This window comes from Oryctolagus cuniculus, chromosome 7, assembly GCF_051225735.1.
Source record: "Oryctolagus cuniculus isolate XC-2025 breed Fujian yellow rabbit chromosome 7, ASM5122573v1, whole genome shotgun sequence".
Classification (NCBI taxonomy): domain Eukaryota; kingdom Metazoa; phylum Chordata; class Mammalia; order Lagomorpha; family Leporidae; genus Oryctolagus; species Oryctolagus cuniculus.
The window spans coordinates 70745872-70771491 of record NC_142873.1 but is presented as its reverse complement, the minus strand read 5'-3'; the positions used below and the strand labels follow the sequence as shown (position 1 = coordinate 70771491).

At 41.3% G+C, this 25620-nt stretch overlaps 1 protein-coding gene and 1 long non-coding RNA gene across 5 annotated transcripts in view; both read right to left on the bottom strand.

Moving 5' to 3' along the window:
* DBT (dihydrolipoamide branched chain transacylase E2) overlaps positions 1 to 17304 on the bottom strand; it is a 49536-nt gene extending 32232 nt beyond the window's left edge. For 2 of the 4 annotated variants that reach the window (XM_070077987.2, XM_051857453.3), the window contains exons 1-4: positions 17242 to 17304; positions 16282 to 16484; positions 11231 to 11354; positions 3723 to 3798 (exon numbers count right to left, since the gene is read on the bottom strand). Coding sequence is in view for 1 of the 4 variants with exons in the window: in XM_002715835.6 (XP_002715881.1) it covers positions 3723 to 3798; positions 11231 to 11354; positions 17242 to 17292 (251 nt within the window). In the remaining 3 variants the exon portion in view is untranslated. The remainder of the gene's footprint in view (positions 1 to 3722; positions 3799 to 11230; positions 11355 to 16281; positions 16485 to 17241) is intronic. The other 2 variants (XM_002715835.6, XM_070077988.2) reach the window with 1 other exon arrangement.
* A 5890-nt stretch (positions 17305 to 23194) lies between these two features.
* Positions 23195 to 25598, bottom strand: LOC149125607 (uncharacterized). Its single transcript, XR_016210868.1, has 2 exons — positions 24801 to 25598; positions 23195 to 23444 (listed from the first exon to the last, which is right to left on the bottom strand). It is a non-coding gene; the product is annotated as an uncharacterized LOC149125607 (long non-coding RNA).
* Between the last annotated feature and the right edge of the window lie 22 nt (positions 25599 to 25620).

Genomic DNA, 25620 nt, shown 5'->3' with positions numbered 1-25620 from the left:
AACCAGCAAAATGGAAGACCTCTCTCTCTCTCTGGCTCTATCTCTCTCTGTAACTCTGTCTTTCAAATAAATAAATTAATTCTCTTAAAAAAATGCAAATGGTTTTAACATTCCAATAAAAACGGCAAAGATTGACAGAATGGTTTTTTAAAAAGTAATTCAACTATATATTGTATTTGAAATATATACTTTAGATTCAAAGTAGAAATAAAATTTCAGAGAAAAAAAAAGGTTAGTTAGAAGCAAAAATGATGGGGAAAAGATATGAAATGAAAGTAGTAACCAAAAAAGAGAGGGGGAGTAACTACCATATCATCAGATAAGATAGACTTTAAAACAAAAGCACAAATAGAATCCAAATTTTGTTTAACTTGTCAAAGGTTTTTGAAATCTAAATGTTTTTCTTCTTCTTTTTTTAAGATTTATTTATTTATTTGAAAGGCAGAGAGAGAGAGAGAGAGAGAGAGGTCTTCCATCTGATGGTTCACTCCCCAGATGGCCTTAACGGCCAGAGCTATGCCAATCTGAAGCCAGAAGCCAGGAGCTTCCTCCAGGTCTCCCATGCGGGTGCAGGTGCCCAAGAACTTGGGCCATCTTCTACTGCTTTCTCAGGCATAGCAGAGAGCTGGATCAGAAGTGGAGCGGCTGGGACTCAAACTAGCGTCCATGTGGGATGCCAGCGTTGCAAGCTAGGGCTTTAACCCGCTGGCATCCCATATGGGCTTCAACCGGCGCCTATATGGGATGCCAGCACTGTGGGCGGCAGCTTTACCCACTACACCACAGCGCTGGCCTCAATATTTTTCTTCTTTATCCATGTATTTGCTCCTAGACTTTCTAAGAATAAATGAGATTTTACTGTCCTTGATGTAAAATGACATTACCTTTTATTAAGTTATGATTCCCTAAATATTCAAATTTCTATTCTCAGGCTACTCTACTGACAGAATTCCATTTTTTTAGAATTTTACCAAGGAAATACTTCTTTCCCTTGAATTATTTACAGGCACTAAGTTAGAGAATAAACACAAAATTCAAGAAAACTCAGTATTTCTTAAAGGCCTTCTGAAAAATGAATTAAATGGCTTATTTCTTATTTAAAACCTATTATATTTCATTAAGAATGAAGTTATTGGGGCCAGCTCTGTGGTGACATAGGCTAAGCCTCCACCTGTGGTGCCAGCATCCTATACGGGTGCTGGTTTAAGTCCCAGATTTTCAACTTCCAATATAGCTTCTTTCTAATGCATGCTGGGAGGCAAGAGATGATCACTCCAGTGCTTGGGCTCCTGCCACCTACATGGGAGACCTGGATGGAGCTCCTGGCCCCTAGCTCTGGCCTGGCTCAGCCCTGACTATTGTGAACATTAGGTTTCAGGGGAGTAAACCAGAGGATGGATGAGCTTTCTCTCTTTCCCTCTCTCTATTACTGTCTTTCAACTAGATGAAAATAAATGAACATTTAAAAAAAAATAAGAGGCACTGACTAATAGTCAACACAGGTAAAAGTAGAGAACACAGGTAAAACAGTTAATAAGTTTACCGTCAGCCTCCTCTCTTCCATTGTTCTTTCCACAATCCCATAACACACTACAGATTAAATTGTAAGGTATGTTTATGTTGTTACAGTTCTTCTCTAACTTACAAGTGCAAGAAAAAATGTTCAGGAGGCTGAATATAATTCCTTCCTACTTCCTTCTACTTACGTGAAAGGCAGAGAGAAAGAGAAGGGAAGAGAGAGAGAGAGAGAAAAAGAGAGAGAGAGAACAAGTGAGCACAACAGCCAGGGCTGGGCCAAGAATCCAGGAGCCTGGAACTCCCATGTGGTGGCAGCGACCCAAGTACTTGAGCCATCACCTGCTGCTTCCAAGGGTGCACATTAGCAGGAAGCTAGAATTGGAAGCAGAGCTGGGACTGGAACCCAGGCACTCTGCCACAACATGCAGGTATCCCAAGTGGCATCTTACCTTCTGCACCAAATGCCAGTCCCAGAATCAGATTCTCAAAAGGGTCTTTAACATTAAAAAACTATGGAAGGAGGGGCTAGCATTGTTGCACAGCATGCTAAGACACAGCTTGCGACATCAGCATCTCATATTGGAATGCTAGTTCAAGCCCTAGATGCTCCACTTCCACCCAGCTCCCTGCTAACATACCTGGGAAGCAGCAAATGTTGCTGCAAGTGTTTGGACTCCTGCCACCCATGTGGGAGACCTGCATGGGATTCCTGGGTTTGACTTTGTCCAGCCCCAATTGTTGCAGGAGTTTGGGGAATAACTAGATGATGGAAGACCTCTCTCTCTGCCACTGTGCCTTTCAATTAAATAAGTCAATTAACTAAAAAAAAAAAAAAAAAAAAAAAAAAAAAAAGCTATGAAAGGAAAGTATCTCTTATTGTAAATTGTTACTTTTAAAACCTTTAAAACTTAGTTCAGCATGAAGAAATGCTTTTCTTCCACAAAGTGAGAGAAGGAAAAGGGGTAGAGACTGACTAAGGGGGTAACGGACTTTTTATTTTTGTTACAGGCCCATATTTTGAGGGTTTTTTTTTTTTTTTTTTAACAGGCAGAGTGGACAGTGAGAGAGAGAGACAGAGAGAAAGGTCTTCCTTTGCCATTGGTTCACCCTCCAATGGCCACTGCAGCCGGTGTGCTGCGGCCAGCGTACCACGCTGATCCAAAACCAGGAGCCAGGTGCTTCTCCTGGTCTCCCATGGGGTGCAGGGCCCAAGCACCTGGACCATCCTCCACTGCACTCCCGGGCCATAGCAGAGAGCTGGCCTGGAAGAGGGGCAACCGGGACAGAATCCGGCGCCCCAACCGGGACTAGAACCTGGTGTGCCGGCGCCGCAAGGCGGAGGATTAGCCTATTGAGCCGCAGAGCCAGCCACATTTTTTTGTTTTCAAAAATTATTTTTTGATTCATGCCTGTTGTTAAGATATTTGGCCATTCTCTATACAAACAGGCATACTCATAACATAATGGTAAGTCAAATATCCATTTTTACTAAAGTCATTTTCAGTATCTTAAAGAGAGCGTAGATTAGATGATGATATTAACATAGTTTGGAAGGAAACTGTACATTCATACATTAAATGCTTCTAAAGACATGATTTTGAAACAATTTATTATCTATCAGAGATTCAATTCTCTCTTTTTTTTTTTTTAAAGATTTATTTAATTATTTTGAAGGTCAGAATTAAGAGAGGGAGATCTTCCATCTACTGGTTCACTCCCAGATGGCCACAATGGCTACTGCTGGGCCATGTAGAAGCCCAGAGCTTCATCCAGGTCTTCCACGTGAGTGGCAGCACCCAAAAACTTGGGCCACCTTCCACTGCTTTCCCCAGGCTATTAGCAGAGAGCTGGATTGGATGCAGAGTACCTGGGATATGAACCAGCACCCACATGGAATGCCAGCCTTGCAGGCAGCAGCTCTACCTACTGCACCACAATGACAGTACTGTGATTCATTTCTCTTTTCAGGTTGAAGTGAGGGGTGGACAGAAAATGGATTAAAAAACAAAACAAAACAAAACAAAAGTCATTAAGAAACCATATAAAATGTCTTGATACATGATACATTTTCACCAGAGTATTGTCAACACAAAGTAACTGCACCTGATTGCTCTGATAAAAGCATCATATATTATGTAAAAAGGTTTCTCAATTTAAATTGATTATTTTAAATTTATATAAAAATTTTTTTCAGATTAACTTACCATTCTTTAACAGTTACTTCTCTAATCCCTTCTCCAATGTCTGAGAGTTTGAACTGAACAATCTGTCCATGTAGAGCTTCAAAAACAAATGAAAAATGATTTTATTAAATATGTAATTCATTACTAATAGATGATTTTACATCTAAATTCAAATAATGCTTTCAAGCAGAGGCTGAAATGGCTCTATCTTACAAATACACATATTTTATAACTTTTAAAAGCATAGCCATTATTTATAACTATCAGAGATTTAAATTAGTTATTCCATGACACAGATGTACTGACACTGCCATAGAACTTATATTTTCCAATTTCCAAAATAATATTCTTTTACAGGGCTATGGGAGGCTCTACTAATAACTTAATGAGATTTTGAAACAACTGTAATGAACAGAAAATAGAACAAAAATATTACATAGAGATCCAGCTGAATATTCTTGTTTCATTATGAAACTATAATAACCATTTACAGCTTGCTCTCAATTCTCTTTTGACTTTACACAACTATTCTTGTCACTAGTGGTTAAAAATCAAACTGTTCTATAGCAGACATGATGGAAAATTCTTGTATGTTCCAACTATGTTCTGACCACTTATCCCTAAAACTTCTTTCCTCTTTCTGCCCCTTTACCCAAAAGAGAAAGATTTTTTGGGCAACAGAAGGCATGCATGGATGCTTTCACTTTTCTAAGTTAAAAAACGGCTTTGAATCTGTTCAGTAGTCCTCCTTTATTTTTAGTCTGCTATTAAATATGTTTGCTTATAAAATATATAACAAGTTGATCAAACTGTAAAATTTTCTTTAATAAAGAAGAGGAGATAATAGTAAAGAAATATATTTTTATATGGATATATTAGGTACCTCTTATTTCCTCTCTAGTAAGTTGGGCTCTCTCACAGTCTGCTGCTCAGAGTATAAACTGGAGTCTTTCTGAAAAGGAGTTTGTCATTAAGTATCAAAAACCTTAAAAGAAATTTTTTTTGAAGTCCACATCTTTGACTCCATAAGTAGTTCCACTTTTAAGACTTTTCATCTAAGGAAATAATTAAAGAGGTACACAAAGTTTGTGCTCAAGAGTGGTTACCACAGGGTTATACTGAAGAACAGAAATCAATACAAGTAACCAAAAATTGACCAGTAAATACACCATGGCACCTTATACAAAGCAATATTGTGAAAGAACAGCAAGAAACTGGAAATATGATGGTGCAAAGTCGGATCAAGAACAACAGTTTTTATACGGCTGAGGAGGATAGCATATGTGGCAAGAAATCAGTCCATATTTGGAAAGGCTGAGGTGTTTGGAGCTTATCCTAAGGGTCATCAGGAGCCAGTAGTAAATTAATATAGTCATAAATTCTTTGCAACTGTCCCAACTAGAGGTAGAGTCATTTCGCCACTTCTTAAACCTGTGCTAGCCTGTGACTTGTTTTGGACAAACAAAACAGCAGAAGTGAAGTTGTGCAAGTTCAGGAGCCTAGGGGCCTCAAAGATCCTCACAACTTCTACCTTCACCTTTTGGAATGCTGCTCTGAGATCTCCACGCAGGGACACCGATCTATTTTATTAGAATATGAAATGCCATGGAGATGAGCCATGAGATGCCCCAGCTGAAAATCAGTATCAATTGTCAGCCACGTGAGTGAGACCACTTTGGATCTTCCATCCATGTGATCCTCTAGAAAGCAGTCAATTTAGTGAGCCCAGGTGAAACCAGCAGAAGAACCACCTAGCCAACCCACAGAAGCCTTAGAAGTAATCACCACTGTTTTATCCACTAAATTGTGGGGTAGTTTATAATTCAGCAATAACTGATACAAGAGTCAGGCATGTGGCACTGCTACCTTTAACGCCATTATCCCATATGAGCACTAGTGTGAGTCCCAGGTGCTCTGGCTTCCAATCCAAGTACCTGCTAATGAGCCTGGGAAAGCAGTGCAAGATAGCCCAAGTGCTTGGACCTTTACCACCTATGTAAGAAACTGGAGGGAGTTCCAGGCTCCTGGTTTTGGCCTGACCCAGCCCTGGCTGTTGTGATCATTTGGGAGAGTAAACCAGCAGATATAAGATATCTCTCCCTCTCCCTGACTCTTCCTCTAATTCTGCCTTTCAAATAAGTAAATCAATCATGGGAAAACAACAACAACAACAACACAGAGTCCCATCTACAATATCAGATCTGTGACTTTAAGCCTATCATTTCAGGAAAAAAAAAATCTGTGCATGGTGGATAAGGTTGGGAAGGGAATGGCAGAAGCAAAATGAGGCAGGGGAAGCAAGGGTCTACTGAAGGTAAGAAACCAAAGTACGGAGTATATCCTTACATAAAGTACATTCAGATGTGGTTTGGAGCTTATTTTTAGATATTTTTCAAAGCTTACTGAAAAGGATAAGACAAATTTAAGAAACATAAGAAGGTAGTTCATAAAGTTTGTGGAAAATGGACTGAACAGATAAGGCTGTTTTGGTGCCACAATTTTTGAAACTGATGCATGATTTTTGATAATGCACAATTTCCATGAACTTCTAGAAGATCCCTTGTATGAAATGTAAAATTGATCAGGTTTTGGTAAACAATATGATGTGAGAGAGGAGTCACGCTGACTACAGGTTTCCAGCTTGACTCATTGAGTTAAGCAATACAGGAAGAAGAGGAAATTTGTACAAAACTGAGTTTGAGGAGTTTGAGTTATACATGCGATATTGAAATGGAGATACATAGCAACAATTGGTGAGGTCTGAGAGCTACAGATTCAGAATGTTCAATATGTAGTAGGTGAAGGTATATCTGTAAAAGTGACACAAGAAGATGGGAGGGCCAAGGATAGGATCCTACAAAAGACTGAAATTTAGGAGAGAAACAGGGGCCTGGGTTGTGTAACATGTTGGGCCACCACTTGCAACACTGGCATCCCACATCAGACTGCTAGTTCAAGCCCCAGCTACTCTTTTTTTTATCCAGCTTACTGATAACCTGCCTGGGAAGGTGGCAAAAGATGGCCCAAGTACTTGGGCCCCTGTCAAGTATGTGGGAGACTAGGATGGATTTCTTGGCTCCTGGTTTCAGCCTGGCCGAGATTGGCTGTTGAGATCATTTGGGAAGTGAACCAGACGATATAAGATCCCTCTTCTCTGTCTCTCCTCCCTCTCTGTTGCTCTTTCAAATAAATAAATCTTTTTTTAAAAAAGAGGGAAAAACACACAAGATGAAGAATGATCAAGGCTGGCATTGATGCAATGGGTCAAGCTGTTGCCTGCAATGCCAATTTGAGTTTCAGCTGCTCTACTTCCAATCTAGCTCCTTGCTAAGGCACCTAGGAAAGCAGCAGAAGAACACTTAAGTGCTTGGTTGGGCTCTTGCTACCCATGTGGGAGACCTGAATGGTGTTCCAGGCTCCTGGCTGTGGCCTGGACTATAGTTGGCTGTTGTAGCCATCTGGAGAGTGAACCAATAGATTGAAGATTTTTGCTCTCTCTGTAATTGTGCCTTTCAAATAAATAAATCAATCTTAAAAAAACAGGAATCTTTAAAAAAAAGAAATCAAATAAAACAGTGATCAGTGTTGAGCACTGGAGCCAGGACAACGAGAGAGAGAGAGAGAGAGAGAGAGAGAGAGAGAGAGAGAATATGAGTGTCTAGAGGAAGTATATACTAAATACTTCACATATTTTAATTTATTTAATCCACCCAAGTATAAGGATCTTTGTTTTGATTATTGATATATCCCAGCTACCTCAACTACTGCCTTGGCACATAGCAGGCGATCAATAAGTATTTGTTGTTGAATGAATAAATTCTTATTATACAATGAGCTAAATATTATGAATGCTTCCATTTTGCAAATGATGAAACTGAGAAAACTTAAATAACTTGCTCAGTTACACAGCTAGAAACTGGCAAACCAGGAACCCAAGTAGCCTGGAATTAGTGGATCCAGGAACTCAAAGGTCATGATAAATGATCAGAGGCTGAAGAAGGAAGCTGGAGTTTCTGTTTGAATAGCTTCTAGCCCAACAACAACAACAAAATTAACTTCTAAAAAATACAAATTTTTTTTAAAAAAGTGAAAATAAGGTTTACATGCCTTAGGCTGAGGTAAAGGAAGGCAGATAAAAAGCATGGAGGGGCCAGCTCTGCGGCATAGCAGGTAAAGCTGCCACCTGCAGTGTTGGCAGCCTATGTGGGCACCAGTTCGAGACCCAGCTGTTCCACTTCTAATCCAGTTATTCAGTTCTCTGCTGTGGCCTGGGAAAGCAGTTGAAGATGGCCCAAGTGCTTGGGCCCCTGCACCCATGTGGGAGACCCAGGAAGAAGCACCTGGCTCCTGGCTTCAGAATGGCTCAATTCCAGTTATTGCAGCCATTTGGGGAGTGAACCAGCGGATGGAAGACCTGTCTCTCTGTCTCTGTCTCTGTCTCTCTCTGTAATTCTGCCTTTCAATAAGTAAATAAATCTTTAAAAAAAAAAAGGCATGGAGGGGCTGGCACTGTGGCAAAGCAGATAAAGCCACCACCTACAGTGCTGGCATCCCATATGGGCACCGATTCAAGACCTGGCTGCTCCACTTCTGATCCAGCTCTCTGCTATGGCCTGGGAAAGCAGTACAAGATGGCCCAAGTCCTTGGGCCCCTGAACCCATGTGGGAGACCTGGAAGAAGCTCCTGGCTCCTGGCTTCAGATTGGCACAGCTCTGGCTGTTGCGGCAAATTTGGAGGTGAACCAGCGGATGGAAGACCTCTCTTTCTCTCTGCCTCTCCTTCTCTCTCTGTGTAACTCTGACTTTCAAAAAAATAAATAAATCTTAAAAAAAAAAAAAAAAGCATGGAGAGATTGAACTCAAGGGTGATATCTGAAAAATGTTCAAGGTCACTAGCAATCAGGGAAATGCAAATCAAAAGCACAATGAGGTTTCACCTCACCCCGGTTAAAATGGCTCACATACAGAAATCTACCAACAACAGATGCTGGCGAGGATGTAGGGAAAAAGGGACACTAACCCACTGTTGGTGGGAATGCAAACTGGTCAAGCCACTATGGAAATCAGTCTGGAGGTTCCTCAGAAACCTGAATATAACCCTACCGTTCGACCCAGCCATTCCACTCTTTGGAATTTACCCAAAGGAGTTTAAATTGACAAACAAAAAAGCGGTCTGCACCCTAATGTTTATTGCAGCACAATTCACAATAGCCAAGACCTGGAACCAACCTAAATGCCCATCAACGGTAGACTGGATAAAGAAATTATGGGATATGTATTCTTTAGAATACTATACTGCAGTAAGAAACAACGAAATCCAGTCATTTGCAACAAAATGGAGGAATCTGGAACACATCATGCTGAGTGAAGTAAGCCAGTCCCAAAGGGACAAATACCATATGTTCTCACTGATCGGTGACAACTGACTGAACACCAAAAAGGAAACCTCCTGAAGTGAAATGGACACTATGAGAAATGGTGACTTGATCAGCATAGCCCTGACTGCTAATGGACAACTTAATACATTATCCCTCTTAGTATTTTTTTTTTGTCTGTTCTACTTAATATGACTGGTTTAATTCTGTAATTATCACACAGTTATTCTTAAGTGTTGAAAATTAACTGAAATGTGATCCCTGTTAAACATAAGAGTGGGAATAAGAGAGGGAAGAGATGTATAATTTGGGGCATGCTCGGGCTGACTTGCCCCAATTGGTAGAGTTGGAAACATACCAGGGGATTCCAGTTCAATCCCATCAAGGTGGCATGTGCCAATGCCATCTCACTATTCCAAGTGATCAATTTCAGTTCACAATTGATCATAATGAAAGGACTAAGAGTCAAAGGGAGCACATAAACAAGTCTAGTATCTGCTAACACTAACCGATAGAATAAATAAAGGGGAGAGTGATCCAACATGGGAAGTGAGATACTCAGCAGACTCATAGAATGGCGGATGTCCTAAATAGCACTCTGGCCTCAGAATCAGCCCTAAAGGCACTCGGATCTGGCTGAAAAGCCCATGAGAGTATTTCAGGCATGGAAAGCCAAGACACTCTGGCAAAAAGATCTCTGTGAGTGAGATCCCAGTGGAAAGAACAGGTCTTCAAAGAGGGAGGTGCCTTTCTCTGAAGGGAGGAGAGAACCTCCACTTTGACTATGACCGTGTCTAAACAAGATAAGAGTCGGAGAACTCAAGGGGCTTCCATAGCCTTGGAAACTCATGACTGGTGCATAGGGAGATTACTGATGCCATAGAAAGGAGTGTCAATTTGTAAAGTCAACAACAGGAGTCACTGTGCACTTACTCCTCATGTAGGATCTCTGTCCTTAATGTGCTGTACACTGAGGCTTAATGCTATAACGAGTACTCAAACAGTATATTTCACTTTGTGTTTCTATGGGGGTGCAAACGATTGAAATCTTTACTTAATGTACACTAAACTGATCTTCTGTAAAAAAAAAAAAAAAGAAATTATCAATTCCCAACTTGACTCTCACTGGGATTAAACATGACAATAGGTCTGATCTGATTTCATCATCATTTAAAAAAAAATCATCTATTATTTTTCACTTTATGTTTCTGTGTGGGAGCAAACTGTTGAAATCCTTACTTAAGGTATACTAAGCTGATCTTCTGTATATTAAGATAATCGAAAATGAATCTTGATGTGAATGGAAGGGGAGAGGGAGTGGGAAAGGAGAGGGTTGTGGGTGGGAGGGACGGTATGGGGGGGGGAAGCCATTGTAACCCATGAGTCGTACTTTGGAAATTTATATTCATTAAATAAAAGATAAAAAAAAATTTTTTTTCAAAAAAAAAAAAAAAAGGGTGTTATCTGCATGGAATTCCCTATTTTTCCCTGTGAGCACAGACTAAGGCCCTATTATCTGTCTAAAGCTTAGCCATATAACAGAAGTCTAGGGTCCTTTATCAGGGTTTTAAACAGAACATCAGAAAAAAATGTTCTTATGCCTTTGCCAAATCAATCTTCAAGTTCTTTACAGAGAGTAGAAAAAGTTGGGCAAAAGGTAAGTAAAGCATAATAGCAGGAAACTTTCTGTTCAGGAGTGTTTAAGACTGGTTTCATCAGACCATGTTAAAATCACAGATTAAGTGCTTCATTCACCAAACAATACCATGGTGTGTACAATGACACAAAGACACTTCTATTAAGTCTATGATTTATGTTGACTGAGAAGGTCATATCAATGCTAACTATTGCATTTAGATGAGTCAGATGATAAAGAATAGATGGCCCAACACAACCCAATTCTAACATTATGAAGATACAAGTATTAAGAAAAGTATGTGAAAGGTGACAGGGGAAGGAAAAGTTAGGGGCTGGGAGTGTAGGAGTGGAGGCAAGAAAAAAGAAAATGGGTAATGGGTAGACATGGAGAGAGTCAGGGCAGAAGTACGTGGGGTTCAGGGTCAGCATTTTTTACTTTGATGAATCTTTGATTACTAAGTACTGAATAAGATATAACACATTACTTTATATATGTTACCTTGAGATCATACTTACCAGCGGTCGTTTTCAGCAAGTGATGTGGATGACTGTAGTTGAATGAAGGATAACCGAAGAAATACACACATTTTGGCTTCAAAACATGAACAATACCACGTGTTTGAAAAGAGCGAACACAAATCTACAGGTGAGAAAACAAAAGGTAAAAGTATTTATGAACTTACGGATTATTTAAGTATGTATTGAATTTCAATTCCATTATTTAGTAAGACAATTGCTAACACAATATAAACATGAAATTACCTAAGCCAAAACCAGAATACTTCGTAGCAATGACAATTTATGAAGTATATGACAGTTTATGAAGTATGGTATCTATATTTCTAAGAAGTCAAAGAAATTCAAACCCTAGCCTACACAGAACATTTTGTTATTCTTTTGTTTGTAATACTGTAACTTCAGAGTCAAATTTGTTCATATGTTTGTGATCCTTGACCAAAATTCCTTATGAAAGTGTTTTTAACGATATGTTCTGTATAAACGAACACACCAGCCCATATCTTAAGCAATTAGACTTCCTGAAATACAACTAAAAAACTCTGAAGTAACTGTTAGCAAGTGAAGATACTAGAAAACATGTATAATTTCTACTCAGATTTTTTGTATCATACTTTATAGTAGACTCTTTAGATTTAATTATTTTATATGATACTTTAGCATAATGTAATGCTATAGAAATGAGTGGTCCTGAATGTATTCAACTCTATATTAAAATCTAACTACTTAAAAACTACAGTATCATATCTTGAAAGTTAAAATTCACTGTTGCTAATATTAATACCTGATTAGCTAAATCATACTTTTAACAAAAACTATAGAAATTCCTAACCTTCTGGTATGTATTCGAAATTCTTTCATTTATTCAGGAGACAGTCACTTTTACTTTACCAAAAAGGGTATCAGGGGCTGGTGTTGAGACGTAGGGTAAAGCTGCTGCCTGCAACGCCAGCATCCCACATGGGTGCCAGTTCATGTCCTGGCTGCTGCACTTCTGATCCAGCTCCCTGCTAACGGCTTGGGAAAACAGCAGAAGATGGCCACCCACCACCCACAAGGGAGACTGATGAAGCTCCTGGCTTGGCCTGGCTCAATACTGGCCATTGCAGCCACTTGAGGAGTGAACCAGCAGACGGAAGACTTTGCTCTATCTCTCCCTCTCTCTCTGTAACTCTTTCAAATAAAGAAATAAATCTTTAAAAAAAACAAAAACAAGAATTACCCAAACACACAAATAAGTTTATCAGTACATTAGTGGCAATTAGTCCTTAAATTCTAAAGTTATACTACATTATAATATACATTATATATTCTAGTTACATTTAATACATATTCATAAATATGAATTTTTATGATGGTAAATAATATAAAACAAAAAATTTGGTTAATGTATAGGAACAATACATTTAAACAACTGATTTCTCACTGAATTTCTAAATTGTTATACTTTTAAAAAAAAAGGCTTGTAGCTTTTAAATAAATTATTTATTTATTTATTTTTTTGACAGGCAGAGTAGATAGAGAGAGACAGAGAGAAAGGTCTTCCTTTTTCCGTTGGTTCACCCCCCAATGGCTGCTGCGGCCGGCGCACCGTGTTGATCCGAAGCCAGGAACCAGGTGCTTCTCCTGGTCTCCAGTGCGGGTACAGGGCCCAAGCACTTGGGCCATCCTCCACTGCACTCCTGGGCCACAGCAGAGAGCTGGACTGGAAGAGGGGCAACCGGGGCTAAAACCCGGGAGGGAGTACCCGGCTCCTGGCTTCGGATCGGCATAGCTCCGGCCATTGCAGCCATTTAGGGGGGTAAACCAACAGAAGGAAGACCTTTCTGTTTCTTTCTTACTGTCTAACTCTGTCAAAAAAATTAAACTACTAGAAGGTTCTACTTTTGCAACACAACTATTTTTTAATTATTTATCTTATTTATTTGAAAAGTAGGGAGACAGAGAAACAGAGAGATCTATCTGCTGATTGCTTTCCCAAATGCCTCCAATAGCCAGTGCTGGGCCAGGCTGAAGTCAGGAGTGCTTGCTTGGGTTTGGCTTTGGCTCCTGATTCCAGCTTCCTGCACAGCCTGGGAGGCAGCAGTAATGGTAATGTCTCAAGTAACTGGGTTCCTCCTACCCACCAGGAGACTGGGGATTGCATTCAAACTCCTGGTTTCAGCCCTGGCCCAGTCCTGGCCATTGAGGGCATTTAGGGAGTGAACTAGCAGATGGAGAACTCCTTCTGTCTCTCCGTGTCTCTCTTCCTCTCAGATAAATTTTTTAAAAAATTTAATTCAAAATAAAAAAACTTAAAGTCGCCGCCTGCAGTGCTGGCATCCCATATGGGCGCTGGTTTGAGCTCCAGCTGCTCCACTTCCCATCCAGCTCTCTGCTATGGCCTGGGAAAGCAGTACAAGATGGCCCAAGTCCTTGGGCCCCTGCACCTACATGGGAGACCCAGAAGAAGCTCCTGGTTCCTGGCTTTGGATCAGCGCAGCTCCAGAAGATGCAGCCAACTGGGGAGTGAATCATCGGATGGAAGACCTCTCTCTCTGCCTCTACTTCTCTCTTTGTGTAACTCTGACTTTCAAATAAATAAATAAGTAAATCTTAAAAAAAAAAAGTCAATGTGTAAACTTGTTAAAAAAATAAAAAAGCAAGGAAGATAAAATAATTTTTCTAACTAGAGAAGGTATTTTTATCTAGACATGGACTGTTGGTTTAGTACATAAAACATAAGGCTTATTAAAAACCTCCAGCTTAAAAATACATGCTTACAGAATTACTAATTCCATATTTTTTTAAATCTGAGGCAATTTTTAATTCATCTGAGAACAAATACTTATAAACACTCAAGGGACCCTCTGTCTCAATTTGCCTGAGGCAATGATAGTTTACCCCTAGTGACTCAGGTAATCATTAATAATTCAATATCTATAACCAGGACATACAAAAATAATAGGAGATGAAAAGGCTCACCAGATTAGCATAACAAAATAATAATAATTCATGGGGCAGTTGCTGAGCATTCCTAAATATCCTAAGATACCATGCTAAGTTGAAAATTCAAAGCTAAATAAAATGCATTATACAGTTCTTGAATTCAAACAACATATGCTTTACCACAGGCAAACAAATTCCATAGAAAAAATTCAACATGATAAAGTTTCATTAATTAAGAGTCAAATGCATGATGTCCTAGGAAGAGAAAATACAACATAATAAGGCCTTCCTGATAACCAACTACATATGATAACAACTACAAGGTAAGACCTCCTGTTGCTTGCAATTTTTTAATAAAAGATGGACAAAATAACTTTTTTCTGAGTCATTCAACAAATACTGATGAGCACCTACAATGTGCCAGGTACTTGGGATTGTAGAGAACAAAAGTGATGAAAATGACAGGCTCGGTTAAAGCTAAAAAGACAAGTAGAAAGGAGATTATTACAGTGCATTAAATGGGGGCAACAGAGTATGTTGAGGGGACCTAAAGGAAGGGAACCTAGCTGGAGAAACTTATGTTGAAGTAAGACCAGCAGGATGAGTGGGAGTAATCCTAAAGATGAGGTGTGTTGCAGGTAAGGCCACAGGGGAGTAAGGCAAGAGTCTTGAGAGCAGAGCAAATACATATGCAAATATCTGGAGTCAAGAGAGAGTACAGTGTGTGCTCAAGTAATTCCAGTTGTTCAAAAGAGTGCTTGTGTAGCTAGGTGTGGAGCAAGGCTAGGGAAGTGTCAGAATTGTGGCCAGGATGGGTAGATCATAAACTGTCTCACAGTCATATGAATTTTAGACATCTTGCTGAGGGCAGTTTTAAGCAAGAAAATGACATTATCTTGCTTTAAAATTTTATTTAAGGTATATAAATGTCATGCATTTCATACATACAGATTTAGGAACATAGTGCTTCTTCCCACCCTACCCTCTCTCCTGCCCATGCTCTCTCTTTATAAAAACTGCTTCATTAAGAAAAATGGACTGGAAAAGCACAAGATGGGAGGCAGAAAATCCAAGTAGGAAGGACCAGGACACCTGCAGTTGAGGGTGTAATGGACGATAGTGACTAGGTTTCTTCAAAAACAATTAAAAACTAGAATCAAGAGAAACAGGTTTTGGGTTCTAGAGTCCAAGGTGTCTTTGAGGTTTATATAGCACACTGGGAGATGGCCACAAGCTAGCTTTCCCAAGTCTCCTTGTGCTAGCAGTGGCCAAGTAACACACCCCTAACCAGTGAATACGCTGCCTTCTTGCCTTGAATATTGAATAAGTTGAGGCAGCTCTCTTGTGACCATAAAGGAAAGGTCAAATGACTGCTGAAATGAAGAGCCACTTAATCATTGCCAGCTGTCATTTGATTTCAGATGCTCTATATGCACAGATACTTACTTCCTATTTACTGACTGGGTTTTTATTACTGGCAGCTGAAAAACACCACATACATGCCAATTAGAGATTTTCAGGGCAGTAGGATGTAGGGGTCTGGAACTGGGAAAACTTGTGAACTTTAGGGAATAATTCCCATACGTGGTAACAACATGCAAAGAAGTGGATGACATAACCCAGAAATGGGAAAACTGCAGAGGGCCCAAGGCCAAAGTCAGAGCCCTTAGAAACTCCAATACAATCATACACCGCTTACTTCAGAGAAACGCCTTCTTAGGTAAGTGCATTGTGTAAACATCACAACATGTGCTGACACAAGCTCCAAGGCTACAAATCTGTACAGCACTTTATCGTATTGAATACTGAAGCAAATTGTATTTAAACACAGACAAGTACAGTATAAATACTAGGGATAGAAATTTTGCAGCTCCATTTTAATCTTACAGGACTACCAACAAATACTCAAACATGATCCATCATTGAAATGTCATGTGGGGCATGACTATACTTAACAGTTGGGTAGCAAAACAGAGATTAGGACAAAGTGGCTAAAAACGTAGGAAGAATAATATTGGAAAGCTGGTGTCACAGAAGCAAAGAATGGAGTCTCCAAAGAGAGGCCAGTCCCTAGTGAGGTTCTGCCACGAAGAGCTCTCTTCTCCTGGTTATTTTCTACTTACCCTTCGATGATTTTAAGTTACACAGTTCCCTCTGGGAACCTTCTCTCTGACTCCCAAGTGCACCATAAGTGTCCACTGCTTTGTATTCCTTTAGCTCCACGCACTTGTTCCATCACAGAATTTATCATGCTGGGCCGTAATTAATTACTTGATGTCTATCTCTGTTTCCCTCTCCTCTGTCGATCACCACAAAGTTGTAATCACTGGGAAAGGAAGAGATAGCCTCTGTCTCACTCCCATTTGCCTCCCCAGAACCTAGAACAGTACCAGTACATAGTAGGTTCTGGAAAGATCAGGAGTGGGCCTCCCCGGAAACATTTAGGAAAGGAAAGGGAGCTGTCCAGGAAGAAAAACGTTGGGCAAGTAGGATGAAATTATCATTACTGGCATGGGTCTGTGCTTGATGCTTAGAGCATGGAAGAGGGGAACTACCAGGCAGATGGTGTTGGAACACAACCTGGTAATGAAAGTTTGGAACGATACAGAACAGTACAGCCAAGACCATGAACCTGAAGTCTCCCTCGGTCCTCGGACACTCGCTTGATCGTTCTCTTTCTCTGGACTGTAAATTCCCTGAGGGTGGGGTCGTATTGCCAGTGGCTGGCACACTGTGGGTGCTCAATAAATGCTGAATGAATTATAGCTGCATTCCCAGCGCTTACCACAATGCCTGGCACCCAGAGAGTGCGCAGGAAAGGCTAGAAGACGCAACGCTAGTTGGGCCTCCGGGCGTGGGCAGAGCAGGAAGGCGACCGAGTCGCGGCCACTAAGGGAAGGGAGTGGGTCTCAGACCCGTGGGCTGTGCACTTTCTCTAGAAGCTTTTTCTTTGCATGCATCCTTCCGCCTTTCCACGCGCGCCCTGTCCGCAGGGCACGCGGAGAAAATAAGCAACGCAAAACTCCCGGATGAGTATGGGCAAATCACTCCTTCCCGGCCTCAGTCGGCCCAAACCTACTTACCAGCAGCCTGGCATTCTTGCTCCAGGTCCTCAGCATACGCGCTGCTGCCATCTTCCCGGAAATGACCTCCGGGCCGTAACTGCAAGAGTGGCCTCCACAGGGTAACCAATAGGGAGATGGGAAAAGCTCCTCCCCCTGAGCGGCCAATGAGGAGCGACGAAACGAGCCTCCCACTTAACAGCCAATCAGGGAGTAGGGAGGCGGGGCTTGCACTAAACCCGGTAGTGTGGCGAACACGGCTCTGAGAGAACCGGTCAGGGAGCAGGAGAAGCAGCGGCGAAGGGCAACCTAAAAGTAATTTCAGAGCTTACAGCTGGGCAAGGTATTGCTGTGCAAGCGCTAGTGCACCAGCAGGAATCGTTTTAGTCCAGTATTGAGGGAAATCGAGAACGATCAGTGCATTCGAAGGAGGGGCACTCATCTGGAGAAAGTCGTGCTGAAAAAACACCCGGGGGTTGAAGCGGAAAACATCCGTCTTCATGCTGTGTTTTAACCGCCTTGATCACACACAACAGTAAATTTCCCGACTTTGTAGCGAGGCTCGGAACCGCGAGTTGTCTGACCAGCCCGTACTGTGGCGCTTCCCAATGACTGGGATTTCTTAGTCCTTTTGGATATTCTGGATCTTATTGAAATTTGCTTCTCATTTTACATTCTATGAAAGAGGAGCAAATTTCCTTTACGTCTTAAATAAACATGTCTTCACTATTGATTTCCCTTCTTATAGAATGCTGTCAGATGCAACAGACAAGCCCTGGCAACGGAAGTCCTATACGGGTGGCACATACCCTTGATTTATTTGCCTTTTGAAAAAATGTCGTGGAACCGGTAAAAAAAAAAAGATCAGACCTTGCTTTAATAAGCAATCTTGCTCAGAACAAATAGGAAACCAATTTATAGAAATGTCCAGGATGGACGACATTTGTCCCATAGTATGGGAATGAAAATCTGCACAAATGTCTAAGGAATTATACACACACACACACACAAAATTCAACATTTTTTATATATGCAACATTACTATAAATCCTCAGCGTTGAAGATTACTGGTTGGAAACAAAACCTCAGGTATTTCACAAATTCACTGATTAATACCCCAATAAGCTTGTTTTGTTTTGTTTTTGGCCTTCGCTTCCTTTCAATGTATGTGCACTAAACTACTGTAAGCAATAAGTGATTACTTTTAACAAAAATCCTGAGCAGAAATCAATTTTTAACTTTCATTTAAAAATTGTATGGGCACTATTCATAGATTTGATAATCACACATGCATGTATTGGTATAAAAAAATAGTAGTTGGGCCTTTGAAGTGAATTATTTTTCTTCCCAGGACTGCTATACAGCTGTCTCCCTCCTAACTTTCCCTTTAACTCTACCTTTTCGGATAAGTATGTATTGATTCAGCTTCTGAGATTATATAAAAAAAAAAAAACTAGATTACTTATTTCTTTTACTATCTCTTTACTTCAGTATAGATTACCACTTCCAAACTTAGTATAGTATGTGTCCCTATCTTTCTTTTTAGCATCAGGAGATGTGGCACCTATTTACTAATTAATCCTTTCACTTGAACTCAAAAGAACTGACGATCCCATCTTTTCTTTTTCTCCAAAAAAAAAATTAGAAATTATGACCCACCTGTTCCACTCTTAGATATCTACCTAAGACAAATGAAAACATTTCCCCTCATAGAGACTTGTACATGACTGATCTTAACATCATACTAGCTGAAAACTAGAAACAACCCAAATGTCCATCAACAGATGAATGAATAAACAAAGCGTGGTCCATCCCTGTTGTGGACTATCATTCATCCTTTAAAATGACTGAAGTGCTGATATATGCTGTAACATGGATGAACCTCAAAAATATGGCTCTAAGTCAAAGAATCCAGATGCAAAGTTCACACATTATTACACAATTCCACGTAGTTAACTAATTTATTTTTCATTTAATTTGAAAGAGAGAGAAAGAGAGAGAGACTGAGATCTTCTATCCCAAATATCCACAACAGAGCTGGGTCAGGAGCCTGCAACTAAATCCAACTCAGTCCAACCCAATTCCACATGGGAAGCAGTGACCCAAGTAATTAAGCCATCACCTGCTGCTTTCCAGGCTGCACATTAGCAGGAAGCTGGATGGGAAGAGGGGCCAGTAATCAAAATCAGGCACTCTAGTTCAAGATACAGGCATCTTACCTACTGCAAAACACACCTGTCCCCAGAATTCCATTTAAATGAAATCGCCAGAGAAGGTTAATTAATAGAAAGCAAATTAGTTTTAGTTACATAAGAGTATTATGTACTGTAGTACTAATAAATATTAGTTGTATAATGAGATTATATTAGTTTTATTATTAAGTATTAGATGAGTTTTTTTTGTTTTTTAAGATTCGTTTATTTGAGAGGTAGAGTTACAGAGAGAGAAGGAGAAACAGAGAGAGGTCTTCCATTTGCTGATTCACTCCCCAAATGGCCACAAGAGACAGGCTGGGACAGGCAGAAGCCAAGAGTGTCATCTGGGTCTCCCACGTGGGTGGCAGGGACCCAAGCACTAGGGCCATCTCCCACTACTTTCCCAAGCACATTAGAATAGAGCTGGATCGGAAGTGAGGCAGCCGGGACACAAAACTGGTGTCCACAAGGGATGACAGTGTCGCAGGTGTCCGCTTACCCACTATGCCACAATACTGGATCTAAGATTAGTGTTAGAAAATAGGTTAGCCTGGGAATAGGCGATGCAAATGGGTAGTTATTACAATGAGATGAGAGAATGAAAATTTCCCACCACCAAAATGTGATAATGGTCACATCAGTATGCAGTTACCAAGTCATTGAATTGTATACTTTACACAGGTGAATTTTTTTGATATGTAAAATATAACTCCATAAAGTTACTAAAAATTGTGTTAAGTGAGCAGGCATTAGACCTAGCACTCAAGCCACAGGTTAAGATGCCATGTCCCATGTTGAAGTGCCTGGGTTCAATACCTGGTTCAGACTCCTGACTTCAGCTTCCTGCTAATGCAGAACCAGGAGGCAGCACTAAGTCACTAAGCTACTAAGCTCAAGTGGTTGGGGTCCTGCCACTCACATGAGAGACCTACATTGAATTTCTGGCTCCTAGCTTTAGCCTCAGTCCAACTCCAGCTGTTGCAGGGGTTTGGAGAGTAGACCAGTGGATAGAACTCTCCCTCAGTGTGTCTCTCTTTTTTTTCTGTCTGCCTCTCAAATACATAAACTTTAAATATATACATATTTACAAAAATGTACATATTCACTCGAGAGGCAAGGTGATGGAAAGTGAGAGAGAGAGAGAGATCTTCCATCTACTATTTCACTCTCCAAATGGCTGCGTCAGCCAGGGTTGAGTCAAGTGAAAAACAGGTGCCTGTAGCTCTGTCCTGGTCTCCCACAAGTACGTGGGCCATCCTTGGCTGCTTTCCTAGGCACATTAGCAGAGAACCGAATGAAAAGCAGAGCAGCTGAGACTCAAATGAACACTCAGATATGGGAGTCCAGTATTGCAGGCAGCAGCATAGCTTGCTGTGCCACAATGCGAGACCTCCTCCCCAAAGTCTTTTTTTTAAATTGTGCTATACGGTATACATGCAAAGGAATAATATAATAGAGATAAGTCACACCTAATGAAATAATAAAATCACTTGAATCCACCACCGAACAATGGAACATTTTCTACTGGTAAAGGTCACTATCTGTTCCTCCCCTGTCCCTGTTTCCCACAAACCCCATAACCCTTATCCTGAATTGTGTGTTTATTGTTCCTTTGTTTCCTAAAGAATTTATGACACATACATATATATAGATCGATGCTAATATATTGTTGACTTTGGCTGGCATTTGAGTCTTATAAAAATGGCACCAAACTGTATGCATCTTTTTGCTAGCAGTTTTTAGGACATTGCAAGTTTATGTATCCATTCTCTTTTTTCTTTTTGCTTTTTTAACTTGACAAGTAGAGTTATAGACAGTGAGACAGAGAGAGAGAGACAGAAAGGTCTTCCTTTTGTTGGTTCCCCCCAAAGGGCCACCAGGCCGGCACTGCACCGATTCGAAGCCAGGAGCCAGGTGCTTCCTCCTGGTCTCCCATTCGAGTGCAGGGGCCCAAGCACCTGGGCCATCCTCCACTGCCTTCCCGGGCCACAGCAGAGAGCTAGACTGGAAGAGGAGCAACTGGGACTAGAACCAGCATCCATATGGGATACTGGTGCCGCAGGCAGAGGATTATCCAAGTGAGCCACGGCACCAGCCCCTCCATTCTCTATTCACTAGACATTTGTGTTATTTCCAGTTTTGCTGTTGTCATCTGTGGCTCTGTAAATACTCCGGATCACTTCTCCTGGTGCATGTTCAAGAATTTCCTTAGGACAGTGCTTCTCATTCATATCAACTGAGGGGTCTGTTAAAATGCAGATTCCAATAATTCTAAGTGGGGCCTCAGATTCTGCATTTCTTTTTTTTTTAAGATTTTATTTTTTTTAGACTTTTTTTTTTTTTTTTTGACAGGCAGAGTGGACAGTGAGAGAGAGAGACAGAGAGAAAGGTCTTCCTTTTTGCCGTTGGTTCACCCTCCAATGGCCGCCACAGCTGGCGCGCTGCGGCCAGCGCACCGCGCTGATCCAAAGCCAGGAGCCAGGTACTTATCCTGGTCTCCCATGGGGTGCAGGGCCCAAGTATTTGGGCCACCCTCCACTGCACTCCCTGGTCACAGCAGAGTGCTGGAAGAGGGGCAACCGGGACAGAATCCGGCGCCCTGACCGGGACTAGAACCCCGTGTGCCGGCGCCGCTAGGTGAGAGGATTAGCCTGTTGAGCCGTGGCAATGGCCAGATTCTGCATTTCTAACAAGTTCCAGCTGATACAAACTCTATTGGTTAGTCTGCTATATTTTGACTCTTTTTTTTTTTTTTGACAGGCAGAGTTAGTGAGAGAGAGACAGAGAGAAAGGTCTTCCTTCCATTGGTTCATTCCCCAATTATGAATTGCAGGCCCACTGCCTTTGCTGATTTTTTTTTTTAAGATTTATTTATTTATTTGAAAGTCAGAGTTACACAGAGAGAAGGTGAGGCAGAAAGAGACAGAGGGCTTCCATCTGCTGGTTCACTCCCCAGATGGCTGCAACAGCCAGAGCTGCACAGATCCGAAGCCAGGAGCCAGGAGCTTCCTCTGGGTCTCCCACATGGGTTCAGGGGCCCAAGAACTTGGACCATTGTCGCTCCCCGTTTTCGTGGAGGAGCGACACTGAACCCTGCCTAGGCTTCATATCTGAGTCACGGCACCATTATGTCGCTCCCCCTCTTCGTGGAGGAACGACACAGGACCCTGCGCTGTTCTTTCTGTCTGCTCGGCCCTCCCCGGGTTTGCTGCTGGTTCTTCCCGGGTTGGCTACTATCCCTTCCACCTCCGTGGAAGGGCAGTTCCCCCTGGCCACATTCCCCACTTCCGCAGGGGAGCGGCACACCGCCGGCCGGCTCTCTCGGGGGCTGCACAGGTGCTCCCCTTAGATGTTCCCCTTAGATGTTCCTGGCGCATGCCGGCTCTCTCCTCCTTTATAGTCCTCCTCTGCCAATCCCAACTCGGCTGCCCACACGCCGAGTACGCTGCTCTCCTCCAATCAGGAGCAAGTCCTACAGTTTATTGGTTGAACTGGAGGCAGCTGTGTAAAAGCTGTTTTCTTCTCTCCCAGCGCCATATTGTGGGAGAGCAGATGCATAGAACAAGTCTTAATTCCAGTAACTTAGTCTAGTCCGAATTGCTCCCCACAGACCATCTTCTACTGCTTTCCTAGGACACACCAGAGAGCTGGATCGGAAATGGAGCAGCCGGGACACGAACTGGCATCCATATGGGATGCCGGCAATGAGGCAGCAGCTTTACTCGCTACACCACACGGCCGCCCCCTGCCTTTGCCAATTTTAAAAGTGGGTTATTTGCTTTTTTTATTCTTCACTTGTTTATTTTTTTTTAAGATTTATTTATTTATTTGAAAGAGTTACACAGAGAGGAGAGGCAGAGACAGAGAGAGGTCTTCCATCTGCTGATTCACTCCCTAATTGGCAGCAATGGCCAGAGCTATGCCGATCCGAAGCCAGTATCCAGGAGCTTCTTCTGGGTCTCCTACGCGGGTGCAGGGGCCCAAGGACTTGGGCCATCTTCTACTGCTTTCCCAGGCCATAGCAGAAAGCTGGATCAGAAGCAGAGTAGCTGGGATTCGAATGGTGGCCCAAATGGGATACCAGGACTGCCAGCAGCGGTCCCAATGCCTTATTTTTTGATTTAATAAACAACATATGTTTGAAAAATCCAGTCCAGTCTTTAGCACATTGGCTTATTTGGAACCTAGTGGAGTTCTTAACCAATTGGAGAAAAATTCTGGGTAACTGTATAGGTTCAGACTTAGGATGAATGTCTCTGCTAAGGCATTCAGATCCTGTCTCAAAATTCACCTTGCTTCACTTCTCTCCTTGTTATGCTTATATTGAGTTAAAGCACCATTTACAGTACATTTAAGCTTTGTAGGCAATTTAGCTACAAATAAAAAATGTCAGGGGTTCATAGCTCAGCTGTTAAAATTTATAAGCCACAAATACATTAGAAATCTATTCATTTCAAAAAGCTCTCCAGAACAAAGTGTTGACCCAGTCTTCGCATTGTTATTTATCAAAACACATTTAATGTATGAATATCATATCATTACCTGAAGGTGACTAAGGAATATTTGCAATGAGTAAGGCAAAAGATAAAACAAAAATACTCTTTTGATAGGAAGAAGCTAGTTTTCCAGATTAAAAAATAATTGTAACACAATGTCCTATGGCAAACAAATAAGGAAAGACCCAAGAGTCACTTATTACAATATCTAAAGCTGGATATTAGAAAGGTTAACTCCAGATTTCCTTTCTTTGTGTTAATTTAACTCTGATACATGAGTTAAGGCATAAAGCAGGAAGAGTGCAACTGATTCCAAACAACTTGGAACTTTATTGTAAACTTCCCATAAAGAATGGTAACAAATTAGTCCAGTTTTTGTCTTTGAAGATAATTGCTTAGAATGACTGACAACTGCAAAATAAAACATGTTTTATAAGCCAAACCAGTTTACCTAAATATGTGCCCATATACAATATTACATCAACTATTAACTGAATACTTTTCCATCTTAAAATTTATGGATCCTAAGAACAAACAAAACATACAGTTTTGTTAATACTCTGTAGAGGATTACAAAAGACAAGGATGATAAGTTACAGACAAAGAAATAAATTACTGATTACCATCCCTAACAGTATTGTTTAAAGAATTAGCATTTATAGTATTGCCTAATTTGTATCTGGTGACATATGTAAAAACACACTTCCCAACTGGGTTTCTAAATATTTTTGTATGTAATTTTAAAAGTCAATTACCAATGGCAATTTCAAAATGCTTTTTTTTTATAAAATACTTATGGTTTTATGTGTCAGAGTCTCATATTCTAGATTTAATTAAGATAGGTGTAAGGATAACAAATAGGCATACATATATATTAAAAAAAACGCACCTTAACTCTAAACTGCCAGGCCTTTCAACCGTACATAAATCTCCAGTCTTGTTGAAGTGTGCTGAATTAGGAGTTAGGTGCTGTCTTCACTGCAGAGACAGAGGTGAGGATAAAAGTAAGCAGGGCAAGATGAAAAGGGAAATAATCAAGGATAAGGCTATGCAAGAAATAAACACCAAGAAACCTGAGTGTTGTTCAACAAAATACAGCAGCAAGAAAAAAATTAACTTTATATTGGGATTTAATCAAAACACAAGCAGAATTAAGAATCTAGCTGTGGTTTCTGCTGTAGCCGGATACGAATTCTGTTAGTGGCAGTGTCTAGTGGAATCGCAGAGCTTGTACTTCGTCTTAGACAAGGTAGCAGAACCTTGGCTTTCCGAGTATTCTGTTATCGGCCCTTTCCCACTCCCAAATGTACACTGTCTCATAGGAGTAACACATACACCCTCCTGGGAACTAAAGGCACAGCTATCAGTCCAGGCAGTCAGGCTGCAGAGGAGGCAAACCCGACCCGACCAGAGAGAAGGTGCTGGGGCACTGCTGGGACATCTTCAGCTCTAAGAATCTGCAGCTCTGAGCGTGCCTAGATCCTGGAGAACACACGCACAAAGCACAAGCCTGCAGGACAACCGGAGGATTCGGTCAGAGTTGAAAGGGAGCTTTGGGTCACCGGCGGCGGTTGCTGTGTTCAAAATCACAAGCCTCCCACCAGATTTCCAACTGTGCTGCAAGGCACGGCCTCAGCGCTCACGATCGCCTCCGCACAGCTCCCCAGCTGCACGACCCGGGATTGGCAGCGGCCAAGCGGAGCGCATGC